The sequence below is a fragment of the Mya arenaria genome, chromosome 3, assembly GCF_026914265.1.
Source record: "Mya arenaria isolate MELC-2E11 chromosome 3, ASM2691426v1".
NCBI classification, from domain to species: Eukaryota; Metazoa; Mollusca; class Bivalvia; order Myida; family Myidae; genus Mya; species Mya arenaria.
The window spans coordinates 16,538,775-16,565,451 of NC_069124.1; the positions used below are offsets into that span (position 1 = coordinate 16,538,775).

At 33.3% G+C, this 26,677-nt stretch overlaps 1 protein-coding gene across 4 annotated transcripts; it reads right to left on the bottom strand.

Annotated features, from left to right (window-relative positions):
* Positions 1-10: 10 nt before the first annotated feature.
* On the bottom strand, positions 11-25,606 carry LOC128227924 (uncharacterized). Of its 4 annotated transcripts, XM_052938871.1 has the most exons (15): positions 25,469-25,606; positions 24,412-24,524; positions 10,161-10,261; positions 8,767-9,379; positions 8,235-8,463; positions 7,901-7,951; positions 6,780-6,924; positions 5,883-6,232; positions 5,487-5,604; positions 5,103-5,233; positions 4,509-4,674; positions 3,731-3,912; positions 2,657-2,805; positions 2,182-2,254; positions 11-1,999 (listed from the first exon to the last, which is right to left on the bottom strand). In XM_052938871.1, exons 3-15 carry the CDS (start codon positions 10,213-10,215, stop codon positions 1,895-1,897), a joined length of 2,367 nt encoding a protein of 788 aa, XP_052794831.1. In that variant the 5' UTR covers positions 10,216-10,261; positions 24,412-24,524; positions 25,469-25,606; the 3' UTR covers positions 11-1,894. The 4 variants fall into 4 exon arrangements, with proteins under 4 accessions (XP_052794831.1, XP_052794833.1, XP_052794832.1 ...); XM_052938873.1 differs by lacking the exon at positions 10,161-10,261 and having other exon boundaries at positions 25,469-25,558; XM_052938872.1 differs by lacking the exons at positions 10,161-10,261; positions 24,412-24,524; positions 25,469-25,606 and adding an exon at positions 9,700-9,911.
* Positions 25,607-26,677: the final 1,071 nt, after the last annotated feature.

A 26,677-nucleotide genomic window follows, 5' to 3' on the forward strand; every position in this document is an offset into this window, starting at 1 on the left:
AACAAGCAAGTATTGGAAAAAAAACATTTATTGAAAATATACTCCGGTTATGGCACAGCACATGTTAAATTTAAAATGGCTTCAAATGTACAGTACATCAAACAAAAATAAAATGATATGGCACATTCTTTTTGGCAAAAAAAACTACCAATTCACATCATCACTTCAAATACATTTATGTATCAATAATATCTGTTCAAAAATATTGCTGATATATGTGGTATGTACCCGTACTAAGGCTGCCATGTTCTTTTTTATGTTTATTGTTTTAAATGTAGCTACCTATTAAAAAAATCCTTTAAAAAACAAGTCTGTTGTTAATGTTAGCAAGGAAATATATAAATAACATCTTATGGTATTATAAAGATAATTGCATATTTTCATTGCAAATTTGTATTTAACACTAAAACCAAAAGCACACGCAGACAATAAACATAGAAATAAAAGAGTATGGCCGTATTTCCTGTACTGGTGTTTGGTGATTATTTTACCATAATTGAGGCCATGAGCCACTAGCAGGGGTCCAACCAGGGACACTTGCACAACTAGGCCAGTTCAAACTGATGGTAGATCACATTTGAATTGAATGAACTTTCAACACCTATTATCAATGTTTTGCCCTAACAGGGGTGGCGGGCATATAGGGGACTTGAGCAAGCAGGTGATTCCCCATGATTGGGATTTTGACATTCCACGTGTGACCTCAACATTGGAAATGTACTCATCCATTATTCTTCATGTATAAAAGCATTATCAAAATATCAATATAAAATACATACCATGTCAAGCATCTACCATTATTTTATTGACAAATTGAGACATGTAAAAAAAACACTATCACATTCTAATATTATCACAATCATATACTTGCAGTAATAAATGCATGATGGATATAACTACCATATTCTAATACAAGTTTGTTGTAATAACAATATTCAACACAAAATAATCACTGGAATGCACAACAGAATGCTCTCAAGATTGTCTTTATGTAAAAATAATACAAGCTATGTATAAAAATATCAAAATACAGAAAATAACATGTACACACATGTCACAAATGAATGTTTTAAAATAGAAAGACTAATGTTATGCTAACTTTCAAACAAATACAAAACAATTGCCATGTCTTCTTTATGGCATAGTCATCAACGAATACTGGTCAAACTCTAGTCATATGTCAGTTTAAAAATGCAATGTAAAATTTGCATTTTAAGTCAATAATACAATGAACACTACGGGAACAAGCCCAGTAGCTGAAACAATAAAGATGACCCTGTATAAATGACAAAAACAATTTTAATCAACTCTTGATCAAAGACTACTGCTCCCAATTTCTCAAAACTTCTTAAGTCTCATAAAAAAGGATTAAGCTACCCAGTAAACTCCCTGTTTTTTGTTTATCAATAATTTGTTTTATACATCAGTAAGAGTTTTTAGGCTTCGAATAAGAATTATATTTATGATAATCATAATAAACCATTTTCCATTTCTTAAAATCAAATTGAAATATGTATCTTGGCTTATTGAAATAAGCTTCTTCAGCCTGTTAACCTTCAGAAGTTTCGAGAAATTGGGGCCAGAAATTTACTGGTAACTATAATACCGTGCATCGTGGTTAACATTCATAAAACTATCTGTATTTGGACCCTATTAAAATGGGTATCCATACCAGATATGTTTTAGATGTTAAATAAAGAGGCTACTGATCATTACTAACTGACATACAACTGTATATATGTCTTTGGCACATCTAAAATTATTAAAGAGAACAGATTTCTGAGCACTAGATGTATATATAGCCCTTGAATGGTGTCATTACAGTCATGAAATTTTATATGGCAAAAATGACCGAAAATAATTGCCTTTTGCATAAGTGTCTTTAACAGGCCTTTCAGTGTATTTTCAACCCTCTAACAGCATCTTCAAATGTGTTGAAATCATCCAGGGTTTTCAGGTCCAGTTTTGTCTCAATCCATCGATAAAATGTTTCCGTAGACTGAAACAAACATTATCATGATTTTTAAGTTATTCCAAATAAATTATTAACACAAAAACAAGATATTGCCTATAAATTGCTTTTTACTGATTCAAAGACTTCCCTTTTAGAAAAAAATAAGGTTGTACAGGCACACACTTTCCTGACTGTCCTTAAAATATACTACTAATACTGAAACATACCGTTCCATACACATGGTGAAGATATTGCAGATTTCTTCCTGAAAGTTGCCTCACTTTCTTAAAAGATGAACCTCTGTAAACAAGAAATGAATATAAGATGTTTTTGTGCACTCTACTTTGATAATTGGTGTAAGTAGCCGAGTATTCATATATTGGGCCGTAACGTCACACTTAATGATCTACTTATCCATGTTTCAATGATAAACCATAAGTCGCAGTTGCACTCTCGGAATGAATTTGTTTAATTAGTCATTATAAATGATCTATGAACAACACCAAATCATCAAACATGATGATGTGGGACAGTATTCAATATAATTCTTATCCTTAGATACGCCTCGGTGATTCCATTCAGTCTATTGGCCAGTTATTTTTACAGTCCAATCAAAACACTCAGATTCTACTCTTAAACTTAAGTTAGATCAAAGTTGGTTATTGTTTTTCAGCCCTTATGTCATCAAAAGTGTAAACTCACTCCATGCCATTTTCCTTGGTCCATTTCTCAACCTGTGTTTTGCTCCAGTCTTTCACGGCAGGGTCTTGATTCGATGGCTGCCTTGAATCTCGTTTCCGGACGGATTGAGTTAAAGGTGGTGGTGATGGGGAATCCCCTTCCGTTTGTTGCTAAACATGGAATTTTAATTATAATTATAAGTAATCAAATATTAACAAGTGAGAAACTGTTTGGGATAATTAAAATGAATGTAATGTTACACAGTAGTAAAAAAATGATATAGCGATCAAAAATAGAAACAGTCTTTAATGTTGCATTCAATAAAATTTTAACAATTATATAAAGGCACACATTTTGTGTATCCTGTGTATTCTTTAATATTTATAACTAAAGACATGAATTACTGGTTGCATTAGACACTTCTTATAAACCATTGTCACTTATAGCGAAACAAGTCAACAAAAAGGAGAACTTTGTTCAAAAGTATGTTCAAGTGAAGGTAACAAATTTAGCTCCAATATTTACAGATTCTCCCAAAATTGTGTATATATTTATAACATATCGTCTTGTTTGTCAATGGAGGTAACTTGGAAACAAAAGAACAGTTATGTTATTTATTTGAGTTTAAGTCGCTTTGGCCATGGACCAATCTTTCAATCAAGGAAAGCAATATACTATAATTGTGTCCCAGTTAAGATTCTTGTTCAGCACACTTTAACCCTGTCATCTATTGATGCCTCAAGCTTCAATCTTTTCCATCATATTTTTCTCAAGTTGTAATGAAGTAAATCTTTTTGCTAATACACTTGATTTCAAGGTCACACAGTCATGGTTTTTGTAAAACATAGTCACATTGCCATAATATATTTCTGCCCAAGTTTCATACAATTCCTTTTAAAACTTTAGTTCTGTAAAAAGCAAATTGATTTTCTGAATTTTCATAAACCTTTGACGCAGACACTTTATAACCTATGACCTTTTTAGTAAAACATAATAGCTGTGCAAAAAACACAAACTAAATTCAGACACTTTCATCAAAGGGGTTTCATAATAAATGATTATGAGCAGACAATAAACAAGCACAAATCCACTCACCTTTGTGAGTTTTACAATATTGGTTGAAAGTTCCCTCAACTTCTGATCAAAGGGATAGTGATTTGAGAATTCTATATACAGTTTTACACCAATCAGAGCACCCAGCCAGCCATCGGCCTGGTAACCACGCTGCATCTTCAGGGGAATGAACTCTTTCTGTTTTGCAAACAGGTATTCTGCCTCTGTGAACAGTAACCATGGAGATTTGTAATAAAATAAGTTATACTACTGGTATAATGGTGGTAAACAGTAACATTTTTAAGTTTAAGTTATAGCAATAGAAATTTATGTTATACTGTAGGTAGTTCATAATAACAGTATTAATTTTTCGCATAGCTCTATAACAGTTTTGTCATTAGGACAGGAGTAAAAAAGTTTGAAAATTGTTATATGAATCATTAATGGTTTCAAAGTTAATGCCAACATTAACAATGAAATTGACTTCAAGGCTAAAGCAAGAGTGCCACTGAGCAAATGCCAATGCTTATCTGTTGTTGTTTGTTCAGTTAAACAAGGGGCTTAATCAAGAATAATTTAAGCCACAGTTATGTACCTTATAGATGTGCATATTGTTTCTGGCAACAAGTCAACCATTTTTTTAACAATTTAACATTTTTTTAGTTCGACCCAGTTTTTGCATCATGACAGTGTTGATGACAACATCAAGCGGTATGACAATACCTCATCTTTTTTCCTCAAAAAAGCAGACGCTTAAGAAAATATGTCCATATTTTTTTGAACCATCCTCTACCATCCATAGTCGATACAATGATCTCACCAGTTCTACAGTTCCTGCTCTGCTTATATTTATCGGAGAAGCAGACGAGGATGATACTGGCCTCCTCGACGGCGCGTGCCATCCCTTCAAGCACATTCATGTACTTGTGCATCTCCTGGACATCAATCCAGATCTTCAGGTTAGCTGCTACCAATGCCTGGTAGATCTGGATATAAGATAATCATGTTATTAAATCAATGTACGAGTTATGAATATGGAGTAAATTGATTTCTATAAAATAAACTTTCAATAGCTGTTAAAACTGAGAAATATGTTGCCCTTTCGTGGCTTCCATAAATGGCCTGGTAGACTTACTCATTTAGGCAGGGAAATATTAAAATGAATGTTTTGATTTTAATAATGTGAAGGATGAATCACAAAAATACTCTAGGGCTTCATTATCTAATTTTTCTAAGAAAATGTTTGTTTCATCCCACAAATCGTAATTTTCTGTAGTACATATGAGACAGAACTAATAACTAGTTTGTTTTTTGTTTTTATTATTATTATTCTTATTCTCCTTACAAGCTATACTGAAACTAAAGTATTTACCGTGTACCGTATAATCTAAACATCTTTAAGAAATGCAATTACCCTGAGCACCATTTCCTTATCGCTCCAGCAGTAGCTGATCATGATATGTTTTCCCGCCGGTTTACTTGCCGCTCCTGGAACTCCGCCTATAGGGGGCGCTCTCCGACTGTTGCTCTCCTCGCGCTGTGTCACTGTAATTAGGGGATTGCAAAATGATCCTGTTCATCACTTAAACACTGTTACAGGCAATATAAAATTGTAGCAAAAATAAGTAAAAACTTGAACTATAAATTACTTAATAAATTATTAACAAGTTCCCTTTCATTTGTAACATTTTTAGAATGAGTTGCTTAAACAAAACAAAACATTTAATTTGAAGCACTAGGTCACTTTTTTAAACAAGCAGTAATTTCAGCAATTTCATTTTATCAATGGAGATCTTACAGTCTAGCCTCTGGTCTTTGCCACGAAGGACAAAGTGTGCGGTCCCGGCTGCCAGCTTGATATCATTGTTCACGCTTTTCTGTAGTTTCTCAATTGAAGACATCAGCTGCTTGTTTGCCTGCATTTTGGAACCAACATTGTAAATTTGAATATAGGTATTAATTTTATAATAAATAATAAAGAATTTTAAAAGTCTGTTATAAAAAAACAACAACACTATTTTTCATTGTTAATTGGGAGTATTTAGGGATACATTTAAAATGATAATGTATTTAGAAGTTATAAATATGTTCCATTTATGCACTCCATTATAAAAGCAGGCTTATAAAAAGAAAGAAAACCATTGATATTTTTCATGTTTTGTGCTCAAGATTATAACTGATACAAAACACTCACAATAAATTTCTGTTTCATCGCTCCAAGGAAAGATAACTCCCAGATCAACTTGACACTGGCCAAAATTTCTGACTCAGAGGAATCCTTGCCATTTAAAATTTTCAGGGTCATTGCTGCAATGTCTTCCTTCGCCATGATCTTGTTTTTATTTTCATCGCTGCGAGCCATAGATGCCAATCCATCAATCAGCTCTGTCAGGTGAAAACCTTCTTCCTTCCGGTCCCTGGCATTAATGGCCTTGCCAATGGCCTTAAGTAGAAAGTCGATTACGTCAACGTCCATTGCAAGCTTTGAGACTTCCTGCTCTGTGACGATGTTGCCGAGAACCAGAACTGTCACCATCTTCACATCTGTTAAAAAATAGGAAAATAGTAATATATGTTGTAATAAATAATGATAAAAGAAGTAGTGGTTTTAAATTGTTTTTGATATATTTACATTTACATTAGAAACATAAATGTATATGGATAAATCATAAATGTCAAAGACATTGGTTTTATAAACATATATAACCAGTGGAATAAATTCAAAACATCAATCTTCTCAGGGTAATATAACTTATCATAAAGTTTATTTTATTTTAAAGTTTCTGTTTTGGGACCCTGAATATACTAGGCTCCTATTTCGTGAAACATCTCAAGTCTCTTATAACAGGATTAAGCTAAGCTTAGAATTTTTGTTTTGGTATAATTTGTGTCATGTTTACGTTTTGGACTTTAATTTAGGAATTAATTGCTGGGTTGATGTCATTATCGGGATATGAACATAGTTGGGCTGGTTAAAATATTTGGAGTCTGAAGGACTTAATGAAATAAGCTACTTAAGTACATAAACCAGAAGCATCCATGTAGCTTTAATTGATTTGCATTCAGATCAAGTTAAATTGAAGTGACTAACACACAAGTTTGCACTCCAAGAAAGGAGAGAGTGCTTCGACTGCACCAACACTACGGAATTTCTCATCATTCACATCAGGATTCCTGGCACAGTTATGTAATATCCCCACAGCTGAACTGAAGGCAAATGGGTTCCCCTCCTCTTGCTGTTTGAGAAGAAAATTTGAGAAATGAGAAGAAAATTTGAGAAATTTATTAAAATTTATAATTTCAAATTTAATTTATTAAAAATTAGTAGTATCTTCTGTAATAAAGTATTAAGTTCTTAAATGTATATGGAAAATTATAAATGTCAAAGACATTGGTTTTATGAACATTTATAATCAGTGAAATGAATCGTTACTTCAAGCAACTCAGGATATGAAATATTACCATAAGCTAATTTAATTTTTAATTTTCTGTTTTAGGACCCTGAATATACAGTGTACCAGGCCCCCATTTCACGAATCATCTTCGTATATCATTGGTTAAATGATGTTGCACTTGTCCAATTGGAGGTAAATGTTGAAATAAACAATGACGTCATAATACCTTGCATGTTATACAATATAAATGTCAAGTTTTATCTACACAAAGGACTAGACAAATGTAAATATTTAAGGATTGATCACATTTTTTCCTGCATTTATGCTGTATGATTGAAGGAGGGCACGCTAACAAACTCCATGAAAAGTGCTAGTAACTTCTTTGTCCTTTGCTCACTTGCCTTACTGCGTTCATATAGCACAAAAGCAAGAAAAAATGTGATCAATACTTATATTTACATTTTAAATAAGTATTCATAACAATTAAAAATTAGTAATATCTTCTGTAATTATATAATTGTTCTTATAGAAAAGTAACTAACAACATACATTTGTATAAAAGAACAGCTGATGTTTGTAAAGTTGTAAATCATTGGTTTAATGAAATTGCACTAATCCAATAGGAGCGCAGTATTGAAATAAACAATGACGTCATAACTCCTTGCGTGTTATACAATATAAACGTCAAACTTTATCTATACAAAGGACAAGGTGGATGTAAATATATAGAGATTAAACTATAATTGTTATTTACAAAAAAAGAAGAAAACTGTTCAGATAAGAGTATGTTTTTAAGTGAATTAAGATTTATACCTACCATTTCATCAAATTCATGTTCGTATATGACTTGTAAATCATGCACCAATTTCTGTAAAGATATTTGTTTTAATATGATAATTTATAGGTTGCTTGATACATAGATAATTACAAAATATAACAACCAAACAACACAAAGCTGTAGAAACAGTACCATCAGAATACTTTGTAAAAAAGTTTTAACAAAAATCTATGTATATTGTAAACAGAAAACAAAGTGGTATTCATGTTATTATAATAGTGACAAAACTGATTTAATGATTTTACTTTGTAACAATTTCAAAGTCAGACTTGAAATATTGAAATTATTTATATAAATAAATAAAATGGCTTACACTGAACAGTGATGTCTCTGATATTGTCTCGGAGAATCTATGACTGCTATCAGAGAAATTCCAGAGAATCTCGCGAATTGTGAGGATGAGGTTGTACCCTTCCTTCACATTTTCCCCTGGCGGATTGGCCTCAAACCCATGTAGCTCCTCGATGAAAGCATTCTGCACGGCTTCAATGTCCAACTCATCCAATATAAAGCCATAGTAATCTATAACTTCTTCAACGAAACTGTGAAAAGAAATGGTATAGTGTTTATACTTCAATGTTTTGAGCATACTATCAAGTGCTACTTTTACCATTAAATTACAGTCAAAATTAGCATTTAAGTCCCAATTAAAAGTTAAGTTTTTGTAAACTGTGTATTCAGCCCTTTCAGCATTGGGTAAATATGTTTTAGGTATAATTACAGAAACTTAAAAATAGTTATTACATTTGAAATAAAGATAAAAAAGTGTGTTGATGACTTTTGTAATAATATACAAAAATTTACAATTAAACTAGAACTCAAAAAAGGCAAGCTTATCATCTCACTTTGATCGTGCAAGTTTATTTGCCATCACCGTTCTTTCATCATCTTTGGAATACTTTGTAAAGATATTGAGAACCTTGTCAGTCAACAACTTGAACAACCTTCCAAAGTTGTTCGGATCCTTATCTGCTCTTAGAGCTTTCTCAGCTTCTTCAAACCCAGCAAAAACGTTTTTCAGAGCTGGCGTCTTCTTGATTACATTGTCTTCAAGTTCCAGTTCTTTATTCAAGTTTTGTTTCTCGATGTTACCAATAATCACAGATGGTCGTGTACCAAGAGGTTGATGGTGTTTTACTGCTGTCATCTTTGTAGCGTCTTTATTCAAACTATTGCTGGAACTATTGCTTGGAGTCTTTGGCCTACTGTGGTGAGCTAAGTGTGCTGCAGTTGATCTGATAGATGCAGAGGTTGGTCTTGATAGAGGTGTGGGCGAGGGAATTGTTCTTTGGTTACTGAGTTGTGGCGATGCTGTATTTCTGCTTGATATAGATATGACTGATGATTGGCCACTGATGTAACCACTGGAGGACTCGCTCGAGACTAAATGACCGTCTTTTGACCAATAGACTGACGACCCGGTTCCCATGCCATATGGACAAAAAAACTGCCTCTGTTCTGTAAACAAGAAAAATTATTTGCATTACAAGACAACATTTCTAATACTTAATCTAAACTTACTTTTTTCCCAAACTGTGGGTAAAATTTTTCCAATTTATACTTGCAAAAAGCAACAAACAACAGATGTGTGTGTGAGTGTTTTTGTATTGACACCAAATCATTTTTGTATGGACAAGTTAGTGTATTCTTAAAAAACTAATTTTTTAAGGCTTTGGCAAAACGGAATTCACAATTTAGGATAAAAATGCATTTTGTTTCACTCATAAAGACCGCAGTCCCATTCTCAAAACAAGCAAAATGGATAAAATTAAACTCACTGTGATGGGATAACCATAAAAGGTTAAGCGTTTAGGGTGTCACAACCAAGAAAAATAAGATGCGACGGTGACGCTCCTCAGAGAAAGATATTAACATGGCGTTTCAAATGCTCATTTAAAACTCAAAGAAAAATAGAAGAAGAAAAAACACATAAAATATAATAATTGTTTACATTGGAGATCCGGTTTCATTTCTCTTCCTGGTTGAACTACAACCCTATTGATCAGTATGAGGTTATCTTAAACTATTACAAATGGTCAGCAAGCAGCAATTTTGCACCAGAAATCCGCCAGTATTGGTAATGTAAACGGATTTCAGATATTTGATCAAGGGGTCTCGTGTTCAGTCGCCGCGCCAATCCTCTTCGATTAGTATTTTTCAATCCCCCCTGTTTAGTAAAGCGATTCCAAGTGATGTGCAGATGCAAGGAGCGCGAAGTAGCGCGTGTGTAAACCTTTACCTGGGCAACGAACGAGGGGAGGGAACCATGTGCCAGGTGCATTAGGCTCCTGCATGCACAGTTGTTCTAGTCTAGCCAATAGCGGCAATAAGTGGGGTTCACTGAAAATAATCACGCACGTTGGTCATTTTCCTCAAATAAGTGTCTCCATTATCACCATGTATGCATATTTTAGATTGATTTTTTATTAGTTATATTTATATTATTTTTACTACTCTGACATGGTAAAAATATTAAATAAATTAAAGGTGTTTGTTAAATTTTCCTTTAACTTGTAATGCAAATATTTTGAACAGAAATAGAAAGACTAGCATATAAAATCAATATGTATGGTTAGCTTGACAATTTATGTACTAATATATAATAATGGTGACAGTTGGGGAAGAAGATACATTTTTCTTGCATACCAGACGTGTGTTTCCGGTCATGTGACCAGTGCTGGAATATAAGTATTTAGCATGTGTTTCCGGTACGGATGAATAAATCCGACCCGAGGGCACGTGTGTAAGCCGGTAACGAGGCTTGCCGAGTTACCGGTCACGCAGCGTGCCCGAGGGTCGGATTTTTCCATCCGGACCGGAAAAACATGATTGATATTTTTTCTTGCATATCTAAACTTATCAGTTTGTGGAAAAAAAGACGTTGAAAACGAACTTTAGTACAATTACATTAAAAGCGCGTGCGCCGTTGTTTACTGACGTCATAGAGCGCAGTAATTTTGAATAACTAAAAATAGCTTTTTTAACGATTATTTATTTTCAATTTTAATTAAAAGTCTTGCAAACATATATATTTGATTGCACTATGTAAGATGAGTCACGCGCAACAACGCGCCACTTTTTATTTCATATAGTGTATGGTTTATGAAAAATATATTATGCCATTTTAATAAAACGCAATCAAATATATATGTTTTTCATATGTTGCATTTTCCATCCGTACCGGAAACACATGATAGATACTTATATTACCGTTTGTTCTATTTTTACAAAATAAATACAAAGGAAATTAAAACATAATACACATTATAAAATATTTCAAAACATACTTAATAAAATGCAATACATCGTTGTAATAATAGAATGTTAAAAGTTTTTTTTACATTTCATACGTTAACAGTTGAAAGAAAACGCAGCAATAACGAGTAATTTCTACATTCCCACGGAAGCACCTTTATCACAAATAACTTCGACAAACATAACATAAAAAAAATAAATGATAATACTTTTGTGCACGGATCTATTATTGTCTGTTTACACAATCCCTCTGCTGCTGTTTCTCCCCGGGAGGGTTGGAATTTTCCCAGAAATCATTGTGATTTTTCACGGATTAATCTTGACAACAGCTTCTGCTGATGATATTAAATGCACAACCAGAAGATAAAACAGCTCATTTCAGATTTTCTTCAAGTGCCTTCAAACTCAGCAATTGCGTCTTGCTGAAACGATGCTCCGTTAGCCAGTTGACAAGTAGGACAAAATGATCTGAAATCAGAGCATGATAAGTTATGGTTGAAGACCGAGAAAAAAAAGTTAGAAAAATAGCTTACATTTGGAACCATCAAATGATTTTTGCATATGAACCGCGTCGCGCGATTTTGGGCCTTCGGACATATATTTGCTATTACAATGTTTTAAGGTATTTTAATGAAATGATATTTCAGGAAGATATTCTGAAAATGTCATGATGATATCAATTAAATTGCGTAAGATACGTGCTTACAAGTAAGACCATGTATTGCACATTTTGAATACTAAATTTGACGTCATTCAAATGACGTCGTTACGAAAGCACATTATTCAAATGACGTGCAAAATTAACGTATCAATATCACATTTAGCTTATAATTTAAATTCTTTTCTTATCATAGAATCTTCAATGACAATAAATTAAGATAAAAATAATGAATCAGTTTTGTTTTTTTAATACATTTAGCAGTTTTAAACACAGACTATTAATGCAGGCAAAACATGTCGGGACGAATTCCATGGTTGCTATGGAAACATAAGTAAACCAATGGTCATAAACTGTCGAGAAAATGACGCACCAATGACAAACCTTAAAAAGAAAGAAGTTATGAAGAAATTAATTAACATAGAAAATTCATTATTTTTGGCATTTTTTATTAATGATTATTTCATTTGTAATATTTATGTCCGAAGGCCCAAAATCGCGCGATGCGGCTCATATATAGCTGCATTGTATTTTCTGAACATGACATCATTAAGATCATTATGCGAATACGCCCCTGCGTTTAATTAAAATTACGTGTACCATAACTTCAATAAATTGAACAGACACAGGGGCGGATTAGTGATGGAATTATTTTGTCGAGTTAACCTTTTGATAGTTACAGAGCGAATACGATCAATATAATGTAAGATTACAGATAACATATATTTGAAAACAATTATTTAAAGCTGAAATTAACTTGGGCGTATGACGGGAAAGCTATTATCCAGGTAGGTTATTCAACATCCAAGCTTTCAACTCATCAACTTAATTGTCAAGCAATTGACCCCTTGTTGTTTTAATTTACCGTTACGTTGAGTTGAAAAGTTTACGTAAATAAGAAAATATTTTCTCCACTCTAGGATAAGTAGATTCAAATATTTGGCCATTCTGGAAATACTTTTCTCACACTCCAGATAAGCAGATTCGAATATTTGGCCATTCTGGAAATCCTTTTCTCACACTCCAGATACGCAGATTCGAATATTTGGACATTCTGGAAATCCCACGGGCAAAGATAAAAATGTACCCGTATGGAAGTTCTTATTTATATTCAACACGCAATTATCATGTTTTTTAAGTGGACTGCACAGCAGTTAACGGTAATGGATGTCATTACTTTTTGCGATGAAATTGCAATGTCGATGAGAGCAATTAAATGATAGACATACCTCGTCTTGTGGCAATACTGTAAATCAAAATAAAACATTTCTCGTTTCAAATGTATCACCAAAAAAGGTTTACACGCCGCATTCAATAAATAATGCTGCACTCTTCTCGGAACTATTTAAATCACTACCCGCATATCTATTACAACCACAAATCATCACATATGTATACGCGAATTAGTTTCACTGCGCACAAAAGAGTTCCAGCGAACAAATATATTTTTAATATTTTTGCTTAACTGAGATGTGAGAAAAAGCATTTATCATTGCCTCAAGTTTACGATAGGTTCATTCCAACCCTCGAGCAGGATGTTCTGCGGAAACATGTATACATCAAATCAAACGTTTACAACGGATTTCATGCATGAAAATTAAATATTAACAAGAAACGCCGAAATGCGACGAAACCAATTTTTCAATGATTGACAGCAGAACTTCAGCCTTCATTGTGAGATTCAGTTTCAACCGTTTTTCATTTTTCAGTGGCATAGACCTTGATCTTAACCCTAGGGGCCCCCAAACAAACCCAATAAAAGGTCTACATTAACTCTTTCTAAATTCCAAGATAAGACAAAGTATGTCAACACTGACTGAAGTTATTTGGGTTTAACCGTTTTTCTATTTTAGTAACAATCACCTTGACCTTAACCCCAGGGGCTTAAAATACCACCCCATGAAAGCGCAGGCATCTGAATCATTGTTTGTCACTAAAATATTGTTTAAAACCATATTGGGTACATACAATGAGATAAACAACACATCTGAAGATATTTAGTGTCTTTGATATACAAAAAAGAAACAAGGTATGTAACTCAAACTTACCCGATTTCACGGTATAGTCCAGTTTTATGTAAATTTCTCAACCAACAAATAAACAATCCATTTTTAAATAAGTGACATGGAAAGAAGGGTCAATTACCTTTAAAATGGAATGCGATAAGTTGGTATAACTATATTGTCTTTAGACAAACAAGCATAATTCAATGTCAAATTCTCATGTTTTTCTTTAGTCGGAAAGAGTACAGCAAATTAAAATCTTCAATTTTCCCCGTGTAAACAGTACTGAACACAGACCTATTAAAGTTATTTTATGCTTCAGTGTACAGATAAATTAATTCCATTCCTTTATATCACAATAAGACTATTCTTATTTACAGCGACCTTGACTTTGACCTAAGATGACCACAAACGCAATCCCATGAAATATATATATATATATATATATATATATATATATATATATATATATATATATATATATATATATATATATATATATATATATATATATAAGCTTCTCCTTTATAAATATATCGATGAAGTTTGGCCAAGATTGATCTACCCTAACTAAAGTGATTCAGTTTCAACCATTTTTCTATTTTTAGTAACAGGGACTTTGACGTTGACCCCAGGTGCTGCAAATGCAACACCATGAAAGGAATCCATAAACTTTTTTAAAATACTAAGTTAAGTCAAGATATGTCAACACTAACTAAAGTTATTGAGTACTAACTGTTTTTCTATGTTTAGTAACAGTAACAGTGACTATGACTTAGAGGCCCCCAACACAATCCCATGAAAGATACCCATGCACTCTTCCTATATATGACGTTTGGTCAATATATGTCAACCGTAGTTATTAATTTTTAACCAATTTGTCTTTTTTTTAGTTTAAGTGACCTTGACCTTGACCCCAAGGCCCCAAACCCAATCCAATGAAAGGTCTCCATAAACTCTTTCTAAATGCCAAGTTTAGTCGAGATATGTCAAACTAAACTAAAGTTATTAAGTCGATTTTCTATTTGAGTTTAAGTGACCGTGACATTGACCCTAGGGGCCCAAACGCATGCAAAGTTTGTTCAAGATAAGTCAACACTTAAGTTATTTAGTTTCATAGGTAAGTTTGACGCCGCGCCCCCATCCGCCCGAACAACGACGTACGTCATTCTAATAACCAGGTTTCACTAAATAGTCACAGGCACAACACACCATGCCTGCACTAGTTACCGGAACGACTTACATGCACTAGTAGTTAGTCACAGGCACAACACACCATGCCTGCACTAGTTACCGGAACGACTTACATGCACTAGTAGTTAGTAACAGGCACAACACACCATGCCTGCACTAGTTACAGGAACGACTTACATGCACTAGTAGTTAGTCACAGGCACAACTGAATATGCATGCAGGTAATCACGGACACGTTCGTGCATGATTCATTTTGTTTGGTTATTTTGACAAATAATTCTTCCAAAAACGATTACGACAAAGTACATACACAGTTTTGCCTCTTCTTCAAAGTTTTTTCTAACTATTTTTTATAAACTATTACAATAACAAGAGATATGTTTGTTATATCCTTCACTTGTCATATTTATAGGAACGGTAATATAATATTGTTCTACAGGAATGTAAAATAGTCTAAATAGTGTTAAAGTGACAGCGCTAATGCAATAACTCGACCATTATCGTATCAGCAATTAAATGCACCCGCTGGGCAACAATGCATATTTTATTTTATATTCTCAGTAGTTATATAAGTGTAGCAAAAAATAAATTACATAAATCCTTATTTTATAATAATAAAATGTAATGGCTGCTTTGAAAAACTGGATGCATCAGATGCTTTTTTCGTTTATATAATCAAATATCTAGATATATATAAGGCACAAATTTGAACCCGAAAATGAGGCATGTTATCAGTTTGATTTCGATTTTTTAAACTATAACGAAGTCAATTCAAAGCAGAACAATAATTATACAAGAATAAACCAAATAAATATCTTTCTTGAAAATTCCTTCCTGGATAAAGTGGAAAGATATCTAGACACAAACTGTGAAAGTAAAGTTATTGAGCATGCACGTTTTTCCATTTTTTTTAAACAAAAACACGTTCGGCAAAACAGCGGAGGTGCTTGTTGCTTTGCCAAATTCATGTTGACTTTGAATGCAAATAGAAGCTTAGGGACTAGCAGAGTATCCAAACATTCAATGTTTATCCCAATTTAAAGCTCAGGGATCGAACGTCAAAGTCATACAAACAAAAACAAGACACATACTAGACAGCAAACAAAGTTTGCCAATATTGTATATGCCAAAAATAATGTTTCCGTAAATCACTGAAATTCAAACGACCACAACATCACCTACATTGAGAAGTGTCCCATCAATGTATCATTTTCATATTGGGAGCTCGTTCGTTGAAATGTTCGTCCTACTTTAGACTCATTCGTGGAAGATAGGGCCGCGTATCAATGCGTTCCTTTGTCTTCTGTGGTTCTGGTAAACGACCATGTTGATAAATATTTAGACAATTGTGAGTTTTGAGGGTTTTTTTTGAGAATATTGTTTAATGGCATACTATGAAAGCACAACATATACAGTTGGTGTTGATTTAAAAAAAATCGAAATTGTCACTGTTAAGAAAGACGACGATATTAGATATTGTTATATATTATGCATATATAATACTTACTAAGTTAAAGGCAAACGCGCTTCTATCCGGTCCGGTTTATATTGTTCAGTGTTTCTGTGGCCATATACCGGTCCCTAGTTTTATATGTCAAGAACTAGGTGGTTTCTGAGACTATCTCTGTAATTGCCCCTTATTACGATACAGTACTCGTTAAGATTGATAAGGCAATTGTGAACTATGGAGTCGGAAATATGTTTGGCACTGGACATGTCCCTTTAGTTTAAAATAGGGGACACATTTTGAGAACTTAACGGGTAGTTTAATCACTTGCATTAAACTTACATTGACTCGGAATGGTCTTTGGAAATATTCATAGGAACAAATGGAAAATTGAGGCCCATCATGGAAAACGGCGTAATGCTATGCACATGATAGACGTCAAAGAGTAAGAAAAATGATAGAACGCTTGTGCAAAGCCTGACAATACCCAACGAGAGACACACAACGCCACACTAAGCCACAAGATAACATACACTTTATACGATATTATAGGCAATATTTTGATTTGAAAAAAATACTTTAAACAAAAATAACTTCACTATTTCTTCACCATTTTAAATGAAACATAGCGCAATCTACGCCGCTTACGGAGCCCAACCTTCGGTCTTTTACCAGAAATTGATGGGAGGTTTAGTTTCTTAAAACACTTCGACAAACTTTTTCACAATACGGCCGTCTGGCGGAGCACTGTCAAAACATTATTTGAAAACAGGTTTTTCGAAGTGTTTGATGAAACTAATGACCTCATCAAATTTCGGAAATAATACAAATGCGGGGCTCTTTAAGCGGCATAGAATGCCCTTTGCTTCATTTCAATTAGTGTTGTAATAAAAAGTTATCTTTGATTTAAGTCTTCATTTTAAGCAAATTATTGCATTCCGACGTAGCATATATGACGTAATTTATCACGTGGTATACACACACTGGTATCGTTTAATTGCAATAAAGAATGTGGTTACGACCTTTGTATGGTCAGTTCCGAGACAAATCCGCTGATTTGTCCATTGCGTTTGATTTCTGAAAACGTTCGTAGCTTGTTATTAATATAACAATTGAAAAAGGTTATATGTAGCCCCTTAAAATAGTTGCGTTGTGGCATAGTTAGTTTTGCGCCCCATTGCCAACTTTGGAGAAATCCAGTAGAGCGAAAGTGCCTATATAAAGGGGTATATAGGGAAAATATGGTTTAACAGTTCTCACGATTTAGTCTTCAACAGGTCAACTTGCTTCCAACATATATGTTAGAATAATTATTGCCCTTTAAGATGATGGTTTTGTTTGAATAGCATGATTTTTACATTTCGGTACTTTAAAAATAACAGGTAGACGCGATGATACTGTGCATGATGAGGCATTGCGCGATACTAATGTTGTCTATGCATTCAGCAGAGCGTAATGTCATTTTTTAAGTTTAAAAATATTCTCCACTCAACCTTTTTAAACCATTGCGTAATAATTTACATAATGTTGTAAACAAAGCATAAGTAATTTAAAAACGAAGAAAATACTCTTGTAGATTAGATAAAACCTATGATGCACAGGAATTGCGTCTTACTAAAATGTTGCTTCGGTAGACAGTCAAAAAACGGGAATTGGTGATTGCAATCTAAAAGATGAACAGCGTTAGTAATACTTGATGATTTGGAAATAGTTAGAAAAAGCAGCTACAATTTGGCACCATCAAATGTTTCTGGCATAAAACTATTTACTGAGCACGAAACAATTGATAGTATATGTGTGCGAACACCTACGTACATTTATTTCAAATTTCGTGAAGCATACTTTCAAAATTCCGAACAGATGCAAACGAATGATAAATTTGTGCGATATATTTTCAGAGAGAAAAGGATAGATATATCCTGCAATTCTGAAGTTGAAATTGTTTAGCGTTTGGCGAGAAAGCTTTTATTTTCGTTAGTTATAAAACATCCAACCTATCAACTCATCAACTTAAAGTTACACTCTTATTCAAAAACAATACAAACACATACATAACAAACATGAATTTGAGTGATAAACCTTACTCAACATGCACTTTTGGAAATTATTGATTACTTATAACAAGATTGAACCATGTATAAAATAGCTGATGATGCAACATATTAAATAATTGGCAAATGTTAAACTATTTACTCTGATTTACATTCATTTCATATGATAAAAATACCGTGTTTTCTGCACCTTTCTTTCAAATTTAACTCGGTATCCCTCATAAGAACAATTGGTTTTGACATTTATTCACCCTTTTTGGTATATTAAAACAAATATATTAATTGTGGTTATTCTATTTGGGAGTAAGACTGCATCTTTAAGCATTAATAAATGGACCTTTTTTATTAAGCGTTACGTTATGTTGAGAGGCACATGAACAAAAGAAAATCCAGTCATGATCGTGATATATGTGAATCTTTGAAGTGCTTCAAAACCTGACACGCATACCTTGATCAGTAAAGAAAAGCTATTTAGTTAAGATATAAAGGGCAAATTTAACATACACAAATACTGTGATCAAAAACTAGACAGAACGCTGAAAAAAGACACACAAGACAACACACACAGACCACATCAATATTGAAATATCGTTAATCAATACCATTAATGTTGGGGAATGCCTTGCAAAATTAACGATGATTGAACACCTGATTGTATCTTGTAATCGACGAGGTGTTTGAGATCATGCAAAACAAAAACAGAACAGATCATTTATTATGACTTGTACAACGTACACCATCTTCTATACCACATATATGGTAAATGAACACAAGGTGAAACCAACAGTAATACAATGACAAGTCAATAAGAATACTTTTTTTTTGACATATTTAAATTAGGTGAAGATGAACAAAAACAAAAAGTCAATCATATCTAATTCAATATTTAGAATTGTTCGTCTTAAACATAACGCTTCTTTGACAATTAAAGATAGTTTTATGTGTTCTTGTCTATTTGTTGATTTTAACATTTCAATAAATTTAAGTGCAGATGGACGAATATAATAATGACGTTTTATGTATTTCTTTCTAATAAGATCAAAGCATAGACAATTTAAAAAAATGGAATTCGTCATCTATATTTCTTCTGTTAAATAATAAACAAATTCTTTCATCACGTTGAATACGATTACGGTTATGTCTACCCGTTTGGATTCTTAAATGGGTTAACAGAAAGTCTTAGTTTACAAAAGATTAGGCGTAAGCTTTTAGGTTATACTATTATGTTAAACCCAACATACCATAGGCACGATGGTGCATTACAATTGATTTCACCTAATTTGCTTGACAGAATCCTTCAATAACGACTATGCAACATAGAACATGTACCGTATTACCGCGACTCCAGTTGTTTTTGTCTAAACACCTTAGTTTATCAATCATCAACAACGAAAAAAATAACACCAACCGTTAGTATGTCACCACCGCCACCACCGTCGCCACCAGCACTACATTTTATAAACTATAATAATGACTGGATTAGCCTCCACTTGGCATAATTATAACAACAGCAATGACAATATAATACCACTTTTATTGGAATATAAATAACATAAATATGTAAGAGTGACAGCGTCAATGCAATTACTATCATCATTATTATGCAATCACTTGGCAGTAATGCAGATTTTATGTTATTTTATGGATGTCAAACGAACTGATATCTTTGCATTAATCCCCCATGAAGCAGTGCGGTTTCACGTTTTTTTGATGCTATAAAAGACTAAACATAACCAAAAACAGATATTGACTAATAACATTGACAAAAACTAAAATGGTGATGACGTAAATGACGTTTTTTATGAAATTAATTTAAGCCGATAAGCCGATATAGAACTGTAACAAAAATTCAAACAAATAAATATTTTTTTTAATAATAAAATGTAATGGTTGTGACGAAAAATAGGATGTATCACATTCTTTACTAGTGTTATGTCATCCAATACAGACGCTTCGTTTAATTTATTGCATGAATATTATTACAAATAACCAATGCAACAAAAATGGTTTATTGAGCATTATAAACAAATACTCTATCATCATACATACAAATGGAAAGGGTCACGAGTTATGCCAACATCAGTTAGAGCCCACTTCTCTTCCGCCCTCTTCCCTAAAAAAGACGCTTCAATACCCGGATACACCAGGCAATCACTCACCTGTTATGAGCCATGCTATTAGTTTGAGTTTAATCTTACAAACTAAAACGAAGCCTCGTTGGACAGTCGACAAGCGGGACCAAATGATCGCAATCTGAAATAATAACTGCATTCGAAATGTTTGAAGACCCAGAAAAAAGTCCGATAAAGGAAGCTAAATTTGGTACCATCAAACGTTTCTAGCATAGACCTATTTACTAAACATGACACCATTATAATCATATGCGAATAAGTACCTGCGCTTATTTCAAATAACGTGTACCATAATGTCAATAAATTAAACATATGCAGGGACGAATAAGTGATGGCATGATTTTGTCGAGTTTACCTTACGATATTTACACAGAAAAATATAATGGGGGATACCAGGTAACATATTTTTGAATAATATTAACACCTCAACTTCCATTCCTTAAATGAACTGCCTTCCGGCAATTGCGATTATCTTCCGATGTACGCAACATCTTCGGATGTTGTCATTAGTGTATCAAAATTACGTTTTAGAATGATTTGAAGTGATGAGCTTTTTTCCGCGTTATTGTGACGTCATTTGTTTCCGGTAACAGTCGGGTCGTTCTAATTACAAAACGGGTGAGAAAGAATATATGTAGGTTTCCTAATGAAATAAAGCATTTTTTAACATTTTTGAAAGAAAAAAATAAATATTGGTGTAAATATAAGTAATGAATTGCGTAATTGATGTCATTATCGGGGATTTGAACGCAATTGGGCTGGTCAACAAACGCGTGGAATACTCCACACACTTGAACCAGCCCAATTGCGATCCATTTCTTAAATATCCGACATTCTTGAAAGTCGAAATTAATTTGGGCGTAAAACGAGAACGCTGTTATCGAAGTAAGTTATTCAACATCAAAGCTTTCAACTCATCATCAACTCATAAGTGTCAGGCAATGGACCCCATGTTGTTTTAATTTACCGTTACGTTGAGTGGAAAAGTTTATGTAAGAAGACAATCTAGTCTGGATTAAGATATACCTGACTCTTTGAAGTGCTTTGAAAGCCTGACACGCATACCTAGAACAGTGCAAGGAAACTAATAAGCCACTTTGTACAATAAACAGAGCACAACTTCAAAAAAACTGTGATCAATTTTGTTATAGGAATCAAGACTAAATAGACAACAGACAGTTTAGTGATAAATATTAAACTGTCGTTGGTCAATGAGCTATAAATTATTGTTAGGGTTTGAGCCACAAGGATTTCAATGCGGATGCTAATCGGCTACCCCATAATGTTCTTCCTAATCAATGTTGTTGTTTTTTCTTGATGAAAACGAACACACTTGTCCACATTAAATCAAACATTTACAAGGGAATTTATACATGGAAACTATAAACATTTGAAATTCATAATGATTGATTACCTGAAGTGACATGTACTTGACAAGGTGTTCGTGATGGAAAAAAAACAATCAACCCAATATGCACACACTAATATAGTTTACAGTTTACTGTTTTATTATACACTCAACACATACAATATGTGAACAGATGTAAAAAGATTTAATTCAAATTACATTTGGAATATAGAACAATTTGGTATTCAACTAATATGCATACACTAATCACAGATGCATCGACATATTATTAATTATTTTTGCTTCTTTGACAACTCATTTTTTGATAACGACTATGACAAAGAATATATACCGTATTGCCGTGTTTTCAGTGGTTTTTTTCTTAAAACGTTCTTGTAAACTAACAATGACGTTATCATCCCTAACCCCACCCGTTGGAATTTCCACCACCACTACCACCAGCACCATTGTCACCGCCTACACTTACTAAGCTATTGAGATTACTAAAAATGTTGGAACACTCTTATAATATAAGTTTAACTTAAAATACACGATTCTAAACGTGTATAAGTGAGACCGCTAATGTAATAACCCGACAATTACAATATCAACAATATTATGTATCCACTAGGCAATGATGAAAATAATTATAATGTTCTTTTCTCAGTAGTTTCCTATGGTTTATCTAACAACCGTTCCTTATCTTTGCATTTTTACTATAATTCAGTGTGGTTCAACCTCAAACTATATTCGTGTTTATGATGCTATAACGACTGAACAGAAACAAAAAAAACCCTGATAACTAATTATAAATATAACAAAACCGAAATTGTTATGACGTGATTACAGATATATTTTCATACCAGAAATAATTCAATATTATACTGTAACAAAAACAAAGCTTAAATCATTGAAATACTTTTTTTAATTAATAAGAGAATGTTATGGATGTGACTAAAATTATATAATCCCAATCTGAACTCCTCGGCATATTTCCATCAAAAAAACCTCGGATGTATATGGACGGTTTAAGTATTTACATTCAATTACGCTGCAAGTAGATCGCGTAGTAATTAATTTACATTGGAAATCTTTATTAATTTAATATGCAACAATACAGTTTACTGGCAATTAATTTAAACTAAGATATAATAAATACACGTTATAACACTACAATTAATTAATACTATTTTTTGCTAACTACTTATACTAATGTACCGGCATTTATACGATGTTGTTTTCTATGGAAAATGGCCGAGGAGTTCCGAATGAATTCAAAACAGAAGGTAAACTAACCGGATACGAAAGGCACATATTCAGTTCCGACAACAACTAGCTTGACAGCACCTGTCATCAGTGTGATTTTAATATTACGCCACTTCAAGTTAAAACATAATCATTAAAAAGAAACAAAGTAGAAACAGCAGAGTCGCGTTTTGCTTTTACCTAAATCATGTTGGGTCTGAATGCAATTAGAAGCTGAAAGGACAAGCCAAGTAGATAGGATCCAAATTTGTTTCATGGCTCAGGATACAAACGCGAAATAGAAAGCACACAAAGTTTAGCACTTTTTCCAAATCCAAACTTTTATTGATAAGCAATTGATTGATATTAATGTATACATAGTCAGTATTATGTTTGTCGGTTTTGTTTTTCTATTTGCAATGTATTTCACTAAACATGCCGTCTCATGTACTGGTTTTAGGAGACTAGACCTGGCACTACAGTTTCACGGCTTTATTCTATAGTTACATTATCTATTAAGTATTTTGTATTTGAGTTTACCATACCGTTTTGATAGTAATCTGTGCGTCAGCTTTTTGTATAGTTCTCTGTTATGTAAAGTACTCTATTAAAGTTTTTGTCTGGTAAAGAATTGCCCAAATATTAATTGATTGGTCAATATTTATCCAATTATAACTATTAACCAATGAAATCATTTAAATGTGCAAACTTGCCTAAAGATAACATATGGACAACTTACAATCGTTTTTATCAATTAGCTACACTCTTTATAGTGATATGCATGCATCGTTTCAAACCCTTGTTAAACTGATCGTCTGAAATGAGTTCATCTTATTTTATATACAGAATCTCACTCAATTTATGACCATTTATTGTATGTGGTTGTTTGTATTGTGTACTTGAATTATGTTGCCGTGTTAGTCTGTTAAGATAACACGGGCCATGTCCCTTAAGATCCAACTGATCTAGTAGACACCATTTGGTAGCCTTTCTCCTTAATTCAAGGACAAATCCAAAAGTCAAACACTTCATATGCTATTTTAATGTCACACAATAAAAACACAAATCACAAAAGCGATGTTGATGTTAAAATAATTTGATTTCACACTGTAAAGATAGACACAGGTAATAGTTTATCAGTTTTACATCATACTTACTATTTTAAATGCAAACGCGCTTCTGTCCAGTCTTGTTAAATATATTGTTCCGTTTCCCTCTGGCCTGACACCGGTTCTTGGTCCCATATGCCAATTTCTGCAACTGCGTATATCTGAAATTGCCTTTTAGTAAGATTATTGTTTTTATAAGGGTTGATATGAGCTTTGTGGTCGCCAAAACTCGCTTGCCAAAAGGACTTGTGTCTGCAGCTTAAGATAGGGCACATTTTTAGCGCTAAATGTGTAGTTTCATCACTTGCATTAAACTTACATAGATTTGGTACGGTCTAAGTTAAGTAAGACATGATAAAACTATTGACAGTACAACTATTCAACAGGACAATAGAAATTGAATACACATCAAAATCCAGGGACAAACCTAGCAGCTAAACATTTAATCAGAATCTCGTGTTAAGCACTGGTATCAAATCCTAACAGACACTCAACGAGAGACACACATCGAGGGACATACAACGCTATATAACCACATACACTTATTGAGGGACAAACAACGCCACAAGGCCACCCACATAAATCGAGGGACATACACCGCCACATGACCACATACACTTATTGAGGGACATACACGCCACAAGGCCACACACATAAGTTGAGGGACAAACACCGCCACATGACCACATACACTCATCGCATAAATATTAGAGTTTCGTTAAATAGTAATGATGTATGGGATTACGAAGTTGTTACGGTAAATTCTAAGACAAATCCGCTTATCCCAATACTGTTAATGCTTTTTTTCAATTTGTGTACTTAGTCATTAAAATAACTGTTGAGGAATGTTAGCCCTAACACTGTAGTTGCGCTGAGGCATAGTTAGTTTCCCCCCATGACATATCAGGTAGAAAAGATGATATAGACTCCGCTTGGATATTATGAAATTATTGTCTATGTTTTTAGAAGAGCGGATGTGCTTTTTCAAGTTTTGAAGTATCGTCCACTCAACTTCTCAAATTATTGCAACATAATTTATGACACGATGTCGTAAACAACTCATGGAAACATATCGAATTAGAAATAGTAAAAAAGAGACAAAAACCTTGTAAATATGACAAAAACAATGTTGCTGTAGGAATTGCGTATTGCTGAAACGATATTTCGGTAGACGGTCGGCAAACGGGAACATGTGATTGCAATCTGAAAGATAAACTGCATAAGTTATGGTTGATGATTTAGAAAAAAGTTAGAAAAGGCAGGCAAAATTTGGCACCATGAAAAACCTCTTATATAGAAGTGCATGTTTATGTTTATTTCAAAGATTGTACCAAAATTTTAATTGGCTGAGGAGAAAATCAACCGAAAAATGATCTGGTGCTATATTTACGGAGACAATAGGATACAAATAATTCGAGTGTAATGGTTACTTATATTTGAAAATATCCTGCACATTTGAAGTTAATATTTTTTTTGTGTATGACGCTTTATAATAAAAGACAGCTGAAAAATATTGTTTGCTACGTTTTTCTTATGTCGTCATGTTCCAGGTCAGAAGGCACTCAATAAATAGATCTGCAACACCATAAAAGCTTCACTTCTCTAAAAACATTGCAACGTTTGACATAAGTTACGTTTCTCAAAAGAAAAGAAAATTTGTAAAATGTCCATATTCGGTGTACGAGTTAATACAACGCGTTGAAAAAAAACGTACATCAAGTAGATCCATCATCTTCAGCCTGTTATTGAAACCAAGAACTATTTAGCTTCAAAACCAATAAAGATGGAAAGTAACCACTGGTCGGAGATGGTATAAACATGCTTTGATTTACTGTCATGTTTTAAGTAAAAGAAATAAGGCATGTTACAATATTTTCGCACTTCCGAATTGGTGTTATTCGTCCTCTTAAGATAACTTTACCACCACGGGACAAGCTGTTTAATTGTGTTATAAAAATGTTTGTGTGTGTTTTTTGGAGTGCATATGAACGACAACAATATTATCTTTCTTTACAATGTTCTTGTCGTGTTTCCAAAACAAAAAAAAACGTTATAAAACTTTAGAAAAACGATGTTAGATTAATTTAACGAATTTAATACGAATTTTATCAAGTATTAGAACTCCCATATTCACCCATATAAACTAGCTTCATAAAGGACGTCCGCTTTAGCGGGCGCCAACAATGATTTATAATTGGATGTATGCTTCACATCTTTTATTAATGGCAATGTAAATCTAATATCAGTTTAACTGGAATATAAACAAGTTTACGAGGGTGTAAAAGTGACAGCATCTATGTAATAACCCGACCAT